The 11,725-nt window shown below is 41.7% G+C and overlaps 1 protein-coding gene across 1 annotated transcript in view; it reads right to left on the bottom strand.

Annotated features, from left to right (window-relative positions):
• Positions 1 to 7,383: 7,383 nt before the first annotated feature.
• PPEF1 (protein phosphatase with EF-hand domain 1) overlaps positions 7,384 to 11,725 on the bottom strand; it is an 80,385-nt gene continuing 76,043 nt past the window's right edge. Inside the window, exons 14-16 of the mRNA XM_010595832.2 lie at positions 10,719 to 10,882; positions 8,759 to 8,843; positions 7,384 to 7,879 (exon numbers count right to left, since the gene is read on the bottom strand). Coding sequence (XP_010594134.2) covers positions 7,665 to 7,879; positions 8,759 to 8,843; positions 10,719 to 10,882 — 464 coding nt within the window. The 3' untranslated portion in view covers positions 7,384 to 7,664. The remainder of the gene's footprint in view (positions 7,880 to 8,758; positions 8,844 to 10,718; positions 10,883 to 11,725) is intronic.

Here is an 11,725-nt window from a genome sequence, read left to right as displayed (position 1 = left end):
TCTAGTCCTTGGAAAATGGTGCAGGCTCTGTTCAAAATATAGCTGAGCAGCCTGTTCCACTCTTAAACATAACAAACACCCTAATACCTTACAACACATTTTCCCCTATTCGAAACAGGTGATTGAGAGCTTGACGTGACTAACGCCTTAATGATGCTCTAAGTAATCTCTGAACGTTTTTTAATTGCACCAGCTGCACCGGTCTCTTCCAAAGGGGTATGGCGCTATCTCAGCTCCTGTGGCCTTGGTGTGTCTTCTCCTTTCTTTGTTCTGTTGAGAAACGGCCTTCAGCCTGCAAACCGACAAGAAGGCTTTCTTTCTTGCTCCCTATCTCAGCCACAGTGGACTTGGCAAAGCAGCCCCACGAGCCAAGAGATTCTTATGAGAGTTTTTCAGCCTGTTATAAATATACTGATTAGAGTCCAGGTGCCTGACATGTTTATCTTTAGTTTAATAAAGAGTTATTGTAGTTGTTTTGTGATGTATAAGACATCTGCGGACTACATGCTCAAAACATTAGGTAACCGTGGTCTTTCCCGTATAAAACCCTCCCATCAACCCTTTAGGGCAGACAGAATTTGGGAGAAATTTAACCCCCTCTGTCTCTTGAATACCAGTATTCAATAAAGCAATAAAGCCTTCTTACTGCTTACCTCCTTCTGTCTCAGGATTGGCTTTGCAGCAGGCGGCTCGAACACGCAATTTGCGGTAACAAGCTGGGACCCATAACTTCAGTGTCTGGGCAGGCCTGGGATTGGGCCTCACTTTCAGGAGGGGCAGCTGGAAGAGCTGAGTTGAGTCTGGGTCTAGTTGGCTTTGCCTCCAAGCCTGCTCCATGTATTCCACTTCCAACAACTGAACTTAAGCTTGTCCTTGAGACCTTCTCACCCCAGTTCTAACCTAAGCAGGTCTCACATTACTTTTGACAGCACCCCTCAGTGAACTGAGCCTGGAGCCTCCCTATTATAGCCCCACTACCACCACTGCTGACCACTTGAGGGTCTGACTGGTACCCAGACTTTCCACCTCAACCATTGGCTGTCCTGCTGAGGACTACAAGCAGTGTCTTCCAGCTGCTGCCCGTTAACACACTCTTTAATGTGCTTTCCGGGCATTTGTGTAGATCCTTATTTCCACCTAGTATCATTCTTCCTACTTGAAGGACTTCTTTTAACTTTTTTTTTTTTTTTGTAGTGCAGGCCTGCTAACGATGAATTCTTTCAGCCTTTGAATGTCTGAAGAAGTCTTTATTTCACGTTCTTTTTTAAAAGATGTTTTGTGTCTAGAATTCTAGGTTGACAGGTTTTTCTTTCAGGGCTTTCAAGATATTTCTTCACTGTCTTCTTGATTGCATTATTTCTAATGAGAAAAATGCTGTCATCCTTATCTTTGTACCTCTGTACATATGCTTCTTCCTTCTCTGGCTGCTTTTTAAGATTTTCTCTTGATCACTGGTTTTAAGCAATTTAATTATGATGCATCAGTGTCGTTTCTTCAGGTTTCTTGTGCTTGGGGCTCGTTGAAATTTTGCAGTCCGTAGGTTTATAGTTTTCATTAAACTTGGGAAATGTTTGTTCATTATTTCTTCAACTATTTCTTCTGCCCGCCCCTGGAAACTCCACTTAAACATATATTTGGCGTCTTGAAATTCTCCCACAGACCACTGATACGCTGTTCAATTTTTAAAATTGTTTTTTTCTATGTTTCATTCCAGATAGTTTCTATTTCTGTGTCTTCCAAGTTCACTGATCTTTTCTTCTGCAATGTGTAAATTAAAATCATTTATTTATTTATTTATTTTTATTTACACATTGTGTAATCTGCCATTAATCCTAACCAAGTATTTTCCGTCTTAAACATTGTAGTTTTCATCTCTAGAAGTTGTATTTGGATCTTTTTCTATCTTCCATATCTCTACTTAACCTTTTTTTAAAATAACATTTTGTGTTTTTGGTGAAATTTTGCACCGTAAGTTAGGTTCCCATTTGACAATTTCCACATAAATTGTTCAGTGACATTAGTTACATTTTTCACAATAGGTCACCATTCTCTTTAATTGTGTTCTGGTTGTTCTGTTTCCTGTACTCTAGTTTCCCTGCCCCCTTCTTCTCTGCTTTAGAGTAAGTGTTGACATTTTGGTCTCATATAGATGGTTTTTTAGTGGAGCACCGATCTTATGGGTAATATCCTTTATTTTGTGTCTACTTAACTTTTCAAACATATGGAATTCAGTTATAATAACTATTTTAAGGGCCTTGCTTATTAATTCTAACGTGTGTTAGTTTTAAGTCACTTTCAATTGATTGGATTTTCTTTCGTGGTTAGTATTTGCACCACCCAGGGACTCCAGCCTATACCAAAAGTCTCTGGGAGTCAGATTATTGCTTTGACTCCACTGTCCATTATGGTAACAGCTCACCTTGCCTTTGGTGATTAAGTGCCACTACTTGGCCCCTGCCACCCCAGGATCCTGTTATCCCCATAGCATTTAGGGATCCTAGTTTGATTGGTAGCACTTCCCATTGTAATCTCTGACCTTGAGGAGCCACCACAGAGTTCTTCGAGGATGCTGGGGCTCTCCTCACAAATTTGTTTCTCACAGCCCTAGTGAAAAGTGTGTCCTCTGGACCCTCCCAGGGTAGGTGAGTAGGTCTTACATGATAAGCCTATTCCAGTCTCCCTATATCTTCATCTGTAGATATACCAGGGAAGTTCTGGCATTTCCACCTTGGTGTGGAAGCACCCTGGGTGGCACAAATGGTTAAGCGCTCAACTACTAGCCAAAAGGTTGATGGTTTGAACCCGCTCAGAGGCATCTTGAAAGACAGGCCTGGTGATCTGCTTCCAAAACGTCATAGCCTTGAAAACCCAATGAGCAGGTCTACTTTGCTCACATGGGGCCGCCATGAGTTGGCATCAACTCGGTGGCGACTAATAACAACAACCTTTGGGTTCATATTTCAGTCAACCAACCAAGAAAAATGTTAGAGCCATTCCTAACCCCTTGAGCTAAAACACTGAATCCAGCCTCTCTACTTTGTTGTTGTTTGTTTCTGCTTTCTGCTTAGTAGGTCCATATCAATAAACTCAGCCTGATCCAAAGTCACATACCTTCTTCCCTGATCCCACTCCCATAAGATTAATTCCCACACATATTCCCCAAACTTCTGTCAATGTAAATTGGAAAAAAATCATGCAATTCTTTCGGTGTGTATCATACCTCCCCGTGAGTCACACTTTCTACTTCGCTCTTTAGGGCCTCCTGTTTGAGTCTATTTATAGGTCTAGAAGAAAAGAGAGGGGTAGCGGTAGGTCCTGTGAAGGATCGGCAGTGCCTCACTAAGCAACTATGGAGGGAGCGGGGGAACATTACAGGTTCTTCGGGCCAAGGGGAAAAGTAACCTCCTCAGGCAGGGGCAGAAGGGCTTCTTCTCCTGCAAAGGCTCTGAGGTCCCCAGCTTCATCCCAATCTGCCCGTATGTCCCCATTCCAATTTTCAGGATCCTTTTTCTTCCCAATCAATGCCCTCACTTCAACAAAAGAAACCACGGGAGGCTGGGAATTCAATTGCATTGGAATTCAGCCATTTGTAGGAATGCTCTTGTTGTTATTAAGTGGCCATCTAGTCCATTCTGACTCCCAGGGACCCCACGTGTGCACAGGAGAGCCGCTCCGTAGGGTTTTCAACGCTGTGACTTTTCGGATACAGATTGCAAGCTCTGTCTTCTCAGGCACCTCTGGGTGAGTTTGAACCACCAAATTTTCAGCTAGTAGTCAAGCCCTTAACTGAGCCACCCAGGGACTCCGTCTGCGGGAACAGACTTAGGATTTTTGCTTTCAGAAATCTCAGCCCTGAGGCTACAGAGGATCAGGGTTCCTTTCAAGGTAGTCATAGAAACATTCAGATCTTTTATGCAGACCTTGAGCTGGGAATTTAAAGCTCTGAGCTGATCATTTTCTTTCCCCATGTTCTCCAGCAACCAACCAACCCTTTTATACTCCTTGTTTTGACTAAAATACTTGGTCACCCTGAGACCTGGTTACAGGTATCTAAAGGTGGTGATTTGAATAATTATTTTGCCACTTCATGCTGTGGACTACAACCTCCTTTTTAACCACTGGGAACGGGGTCATTAATGCCTTCAAATCTAATCAGATTAGGAAACCAATTCCAGAAACCCCAGAACCAATTCAGAGCATTCCTCCTTAAATTCTGTTCTTTTGGAACCACTCTCAGTGCCAAATTCTCTCAGTCAAGGTTCAACCAGAGGAGCAGAAACAGCAGTGGGGAGATACATATGTAATTTGCTACAGGGAAGTGGCTTATGCAAATGTAGGAGCTGGTTAAGCAGTCTCTGTAAGGCTGTTTTGTCTTCCTTTCTGCAGTCAGGAAGAGACGATCACTGGCATGCTGAAACCCACAAGCACAAGCTAGAACCCCACAAGGATTGACCGAAGCCCATGGCCGTTACGATTGTCTCTGACCTTGGTGAAGACGGTATTCTGCAGAAGATGGGGCCCTTTGTCATAGAGCCAAACACGCACACATGCCCAGGAGTCAGAGGAACTGGCAGAGCATCCAGAGAAAGACAGCTGCTGCTTCACAGATCAGCAACAGTGCGTGTGACCTACAAAATGGCTCCTGCTTCCTTTTCACCTTCCAAATTTCTCAAGTATCTCCCTTGTGGCCCATCCTAACCAGAAACATATGAAAAAGGGAATTCTGAGAAATGTAGTTCAGCCTAGCCAAATTGACACATTCAAATTGACACATTATAAAGCCATCACATTCTTTAGTGGTTATATGTCTCTCCAGACCTACTCTTTGTTCTTGAATTAGAGTTAGCAAATTAAATTTTCCCCTAGGAAATAGCCCATTCATCTAATTTATCAAATTTATTGGTATAAAATTAGTCACAGAATTCTTGTTATCTTAAAAAAAATTTTTTTCTGGTATATCTACTGTTATGTCCCTTTTTCATTCATTAATTAACATGGTTATCTTTAATATTATTTTCTAATTTAACTGTATTATGATCAGAGGATATAGTCACTTTGTTATTGATAACTTGGTATTTGACGTATGTTTTATAGTCTAGTACATGATCAATTTGTTTTAACTGTTCCATGTGTGCTTGGAAATGCATATTCTCTAAAACTGATCACAGGGTTGTGTGTGTGCGTATTACCAGAACACCAGAAATACGTTTACCTGTGTTTTATTGACTATGCAAAGGCATCTGATCATAAATTATGGATAACATTGGAAAGAACGGGAATTGTGCTCGTGAGGAACCTGTACATAGGCCAAGGGGCAGTCATTTGAACAGAACAAGGGGATACAGCATGGTTTAAAATCAGCAAAACTGTGCATCAGAGTTATATCCTTCCACTATAATTATTCAATCCGTATGCTGAGCAAATAATCTGAGGATCTGGACTATATGAAGAAGAATGGAGCATCAGGATTGGAGGAAGACTCATTAACAACCTGTGATATGCAGATGACACAACCTTGCTTGCTGAAAAGTGAATGAAGCCTCTGTAGAGACTTCTCCCCCGCTCTGCTGTGGTACTTCCCCCTTCCCCACCCTTGCAGCCTACCAAGCCACGGCTTCTAACTGCAGTTTGGCCCGACCACGCTGTGGCCCTAACTGCAGTTTGAATTTGGTGTCAGAATCCCACACATACGTGAACCAGGATTTTGGCACATGCACAGGACCTAAAGAGCTGTGTCCTCAATCTGCCCTTGGACCTGAACATCGCCAACATGATTCAACAGCCAGACGTCCAAATGTGGACATGGGAGGGCTAAGGGCAGAGAGTCCCGGGCACTAAACCCAACCACCCAACCCCTAGACGCCACTGGAAATAAAAAGCTCTCCAACCCCCTCAGACAGTAGGCACGTGGTCTTTTGGCTGCTAAGCCCCATGTTGCTCCTTGTTTGTGCAAACAATAAATTTCCACTTTCTGTTTCCCTCGCAACCGGTGGTGTGGCGTCTGTCTTATTTCAATCAGCTAATAGGACAGGACAAGAACCCTCCTTTGGTTACATGAAGAGGACTTGAAGCACTTACTGCTTTGTACATGTTATCAGGAGGGACCAGTCCCTGGAGAAGGACATCATGCTTGGTAAAGTAGAGCGTCAGCAAAAAAGAGGAAGACCCTCAATGAGATGGACTGACACAGCAGCTGCAACAATGGGCTCAAGCATAACAATAATTGTGAGGACGGCACAGGACCAGGTAGTGTTTTTTCTGTTGTACATAGCATTGCTATGATTCGGAACTGACTCGATGGCACCTAACAACAACAACAGTCTTCTATATGCTAATTTTTAATTTACTGACAGAGGTATATTAAAAATCTTTTATTTTTTCCTGATAGTTAAGTCAATTTTTGCATTATACATTTTAAAGCTCTGTTATTGATGCATATAAGTTTATAATTGTTATGTCTTTCCAGTGAATCATTTCTTTTAGCATTCAGGAATGACCTTCTATATCCCTAATGATATTCTTTGCCTTAAAGCCTACGCTGTCTGATGCTAATATTGATATACTTTTGATTACGCTCTTTTCCCCTTAACCCCTAGCAGTTTGTCTAACTTTCTTGCAAGCTCAGCTGTGTATTTTAAAAAGACGTTTGTTATATTTTATCCCTTATTTCTGGTGTTTGTAGCAGGCAGGTTTGGGCTGCAAGATATCTAGTTTAACATACTGATAGATCCTGAAGTTCTGAAACTTAAGAATAAGATAAAACATATCAGGAAAAGAAAAAACCCATTGCTGTCGAGTCGATTCCGACTCATAGCAAACCTATAGGACAGAGTAGAACTACCCCATGGAGTTTCCAAGGAGCACCTGGTGGATTTGAACTGCCGACCTTTTGGTTAGCAGCTGTAGCTCTTAACCACTACGCCACCAGGGTTTCCATAAAACACATACTTGCCTTTAAATAGAAATCTCTTATTATGTTTGATATGCAATCAGAATAGCAGAATAAATTGCACAATGTATGCATAACCAAAGCCCCATCTTACTAACGAAGATGTCAACCCATATTAATTATAAGGCTCAATCTGAATGTTTTCACTTTCATCCCCAACAGCTAAGAAAAAAAAACATGCTTTTTCAAACAGTATACTCCCATGGATTCCCCCAAGAATCTGATATGGCCTCCATCCCTGAAAGGTTTGAAAATCACTGGTTTATGATATCTCCAAAGAAAATTACAGATGAGAGATGGAAATATTTTATTCCAGTAATGGTTTGGTATTCCTCCTCCCATCCCTCAGCCATTCACAGATATTGCACTTAATAGGTTTCCTGATCCACTATGGGGTTTTTTTTTGTTTTGTTTTTTCAGTTTATTGCCAAACTGCTCTCCTCTCCTGGTTAGGTGGCATCCAAGAGATTGGGACAAGGCTCAAAACTAGTTTCTGACTGGCAATGTGTGGTTTGTAAGAGTGGAGCCAAATCTTATCAGGTGCCATTTAACCTAGTCTTACCAGCAACAATTCACTAGGCACTTCCGCCCACACTATGCTTCGACTTGTGGAGTAAGTTAGGGTCTACTCTTCTCTACTACTGACTGTGAATTTCAAGGGCCTAGGAAAGACTGTGTCTTTGAACCCAGTATATACGGAGCCTGGAGGAAGTCCTCAATCTTCAAGAACAAGCTTGTCTGATTTGTGCGATGTATCAAATTTATGCACTACATGGAAAGCCTTTAAAAACTCGTTAAAATCAATGCTGCCATCTTTGTTTAAGTCCATTTTGTTGGCGAGCTCATCCACTTGAGAATCATCAACAGGAACACCGTAGTGCTTTTTGAAAAGTTTCCACATGGCGCGAAATTCCTCCATGGAGATCATGCCTAAAAGAATATAGAAGGCTGTGAGCGCTCATTTGAAGACCCACCTAAGGGAGAGGTGGGGAAGCCATACGGATTGAATAGTCCCAATTAGAAGCTTACTAACACGCCTGAGCCTGAAGGGATGGAAGAGTAAGAGCATAAGTGTAAGAAACCATATGTCACTTTCAACTACCAAATGATCCTGAGCTTGCACTGAAGCTGCAATGAGAAAAGAGTGAAGGAATGAGGACGGAGTTGTGGGCTGTGGGACAATATGTGGTGTAGAAATTTTAAGATCTGAAATTTAAGGGAGGGGAACATGGAAGGAGGGCAGAGAGGAGGGCAACATCAAAGCAGAGGAAGAAGACACCAGAGACTCAGTCAGAGGACTACAGAGGACTACAAACAATGGCTCTGTCTTTTTTATAGGCGATAATTTACTTTCAAGTGTTAGATTATTGATGTGTGTGTGTGTTAAGAAAAGGTCTCTGCCGTACAGGATTATCTGATGAGTTTTTAGTCTGGAAATGAGTGATTGTGCATTAAAACTAAGTAGAAAATCCGTTCTCACAGCCCTCATTCCCAAAAAACAGAATTGGAACTCTAGGCATGGTTTGTATTGCCAGGAATTGTTAAGAAATGGACAGTGAATTATTTTAACATTTGTGCTGGTGATTTATAAAAGAAGTGACTGCAGTTTGCCTGATGAATACGTAGGCTTATGTAGGCCTCTGTGGTCTTGAAGACAGAGTTTGTGGTCAAGCTAAAATAATAATGAGTTCATTTTTCCCCTCATGTTTAATCAGGTTTGGATGAAGGATGAAACAAATGAAAACAGAGTTCTGGTTTCAGAGAAACGGGACCAACCTTTGCTAATCAGACTAATCAAAGTTCACTTACCTGAGTGGTCAGTGTCAATGACATTAAATATGATATGCAGGTCAGATCGGTATCTGTAGAGAGTCTCAATGAGAGTAGAATGAACCTAAAATAAAGATTTTCTAAGTGTTAAAACAGAGAATTAATGACACAGATCGATTTCAGTAAGTGTAACAAACATACAAAACATTAAGACACCGCCAATTCAAGTAATATGACTTAGAAATTTGAGAAGGCAAGCCTTCCTTGGAGGCCAGCCCTCTTTAATCAGATAAAAAAACTTTGCTCCCTGTGTTATGAAGCTGTGCAATTTCCTCAGGGCACAGGGCCGAGGCCAATAAGAAAACCTGTTGCCTTCAAGTGGATTCTGACTCGTAGTGACACTACAGGACAGAGTAGAACTGCCCATAGGGTTTCGAAGGCTGTAATCTTTAAGAAAGCAAATCACATCTTTCTCCCTCGCAGCAGCTGGTGGGTTCCAACTGCCTACCTTTTGGTTAGCAGCCCAGTGCTTAACCGCTGCACCACCTGGGCTCCTTCAAGGTGAATAAAACCAAACCAAACCCATAGCTGTCGGGTCGATTCTGATTCATAGCAACCCAATAGGTGAGTAAAGAAGCAGTCAACAGTAAAGAAGGTGCAAACAGTTAATGTGCTTGACTGCTAACAGAAAGGTTGGAGATTCTAGTTCACCCAGAGGCACCTCAGAAGAAAGGCCTGGTGACCTGGAAAATCGGCCATTGAAAATCCAAAGGAAAACAGTTCTACTCCACACAGGTGGGGTCACCATGTGTTAGCTTCAACTGGATGGCAACTGATTTTTTAAAAAAATAACAATAGCCAACATTTACTGAGAGGACCTGTGTACCAGGCTCTGCACTGAGAACTTTGTGTGAATTATTTCACTCAGTCCTCAACAACAACCCTAGGAGTACAAACATTATTACGTCCGTTTTACAGACTAGAAAACAGAGAGGTAAAGTAACTTTCCTGCATTCACATACCTGGTAAGCGGAACTTGAATCTAAGCCACCTGAAGCCAAGGCCTATGATCATAATCATGATACTAAACTGCCTCTACGTGAAGTCAAAGCCTCTTTCCTGTAGATATTTTTGTCTTCTAATGCACTGTTACTTCCCTTCTCTCTGCTCTTAACGTCTCATCTCCCCTGCAAACAACCACCCAGGTCCTAGTTCCAACGTTAACTAAGTACTAGGAATCCGAAAGGACTTCACGGCAATGGAGGGGGCGGATACTGGGGTATTCACATTTTAATAAGAGATTCTAATTTTAAAAATCTTTAATGTATATTCTGGGTCATGGCAGCAGGTCTAGACTCCCATGCGCTAAGAGGGAATCCATTGGGTATTTTAAAAGGGGTGTTGTATGAAAGAATGGATGTCATACCTTCCCTTCTACCGGCAAGCACTTAAAATAAGAATCACACATTTGCCATAGAATCACTTAACCAAAACCAAACTGATTCCAACTCGTGGTGACCCTATAGGACAGAGCAGAACTGCCCCATAGAGTTTCCAAGGAGCGCCTGGCAGATTCGAACTGCTGACCCTTTGGTTAGCAGCCGTAGCACTTAACCACTACACCACCAGGGTTTCCCTTAGAATGGAGACTTGGTGGGGCAGTGGTTAAGAGCTCGGCTGCTAATCAAAAGGTCGGTACTTCGAATCCACCAGACGCTCCTTGGAAACCCTATGGGGGTAGTTCTACTCTGTCCTGTAGGGTCAATATGACTCAGAATCGACTCGATGGCAATGGGTTTGGATTTTTTTTTACCCTTAGCATGCACAAATTTTCCCAACAGATCACAGGGTACAAGTCCCCTTTAGACCTTTACTAGGACAACCCCCAACCATCAGATAATTCCTCTCCTAAATTTTCAAAGGGCCAAGTTACTCTTTTAGGTTGTCCAAAAGGTGTTTCGCTCTAGCCAGGTTTTAGCTGGGGCTAGGTTCCACTTGCCTCTTTCACAGGTTTTTGAATTTGGACATCCTGGAAGCTGGACATGTAGTCAATATTTCCATCTTTGTCTGTGTTTACCAGACGCGAACTCAGGGATCTCCATGGTAAGTTCAGCTCCAAAATGCTCTCCATGGAAAAAGCCCATTGGCTCAGAGAAAGTCTTCCTACCAACAACAACAACAAAGCCCACATCATTTGGTTATTATTTGATAAAGAAAGGCAACCTCCCTGGCAGAATCAGTGGGCAGCCCCGGGGTTTTGAGGCCTAGGGTATCCTACTGTCCCCTGTGATTTGCCTTATCAGGCCTCCAGCCCTGGGGGAATAACAGTCTTTCGGTTCCACAGATCTTTCCCTTACTGTTGCTTGAAAGGAATCAGAGTTTGGATGTGATTTTTTTTTTCCTTTTTCTGATTAGCAAAGTAAAGTATGCTTATTACAAAAGATTTGAAAACACAAAAGAATATTAAAAAATAAGATTTACTTTTGTTTTCAGTGTTTGATGTATTATTCACCTGTCATTTTCCTATGTAACCTCCTTTCCCCCTCTAATATTGCAGGTAATTTTTTCTAAGTAGAAATATCTTAATTTTTTCCTGATGAAAGATATGCTGACTTTAACTAATTTATAATATACAGAAAGCAGTGTTATTACTCCCAGTCTTTTTTCTGTATATAGAAGCATGTGTAGTCATGAATGTGTGTGTATATATATATATATATATATATATTGTTTTTCTTAAAACAAAATATACATTATACTTTAACATATGTTTTATATACTTGTATTGCATATGACAACACACACAGACATATTTACTCTAACCTGCTTTTTTTTTTACCTCCAATAAATTATGGACATCTACCTATATTAATGGAAACCCTGGGGGCATAGTGGTTAAGAGCTACGGCTGCTGACCAAAAGGTCAGTTCGAATCCACCAGCCACTCCTTGGAAACCTATGGGGCAGTTCTACTCTGTCCTATAGGGTTGCTATAAGTTGGAATTG

The sequence above is a fragment of the Loxodonta africana genome, chromosome X (assembly GCF_030014295.1).
Source record: "Loxodonta africana isolate mLoxAfr1 chromosome X, mLoxAfr1.hap2, whole genome shotgun sequence".
Lineage (NCBI taxonomy): Eukaryota > Metazoa > Chordata > Mammalia > Proboscidea > Elephantidae > Loxodonta > Loxodonta africana.
The sequence above is the reverse complement of the archived record's forward strand: the minus strand, read 5'-3'. Positions and strand labels throughout refer to the sequence as shown.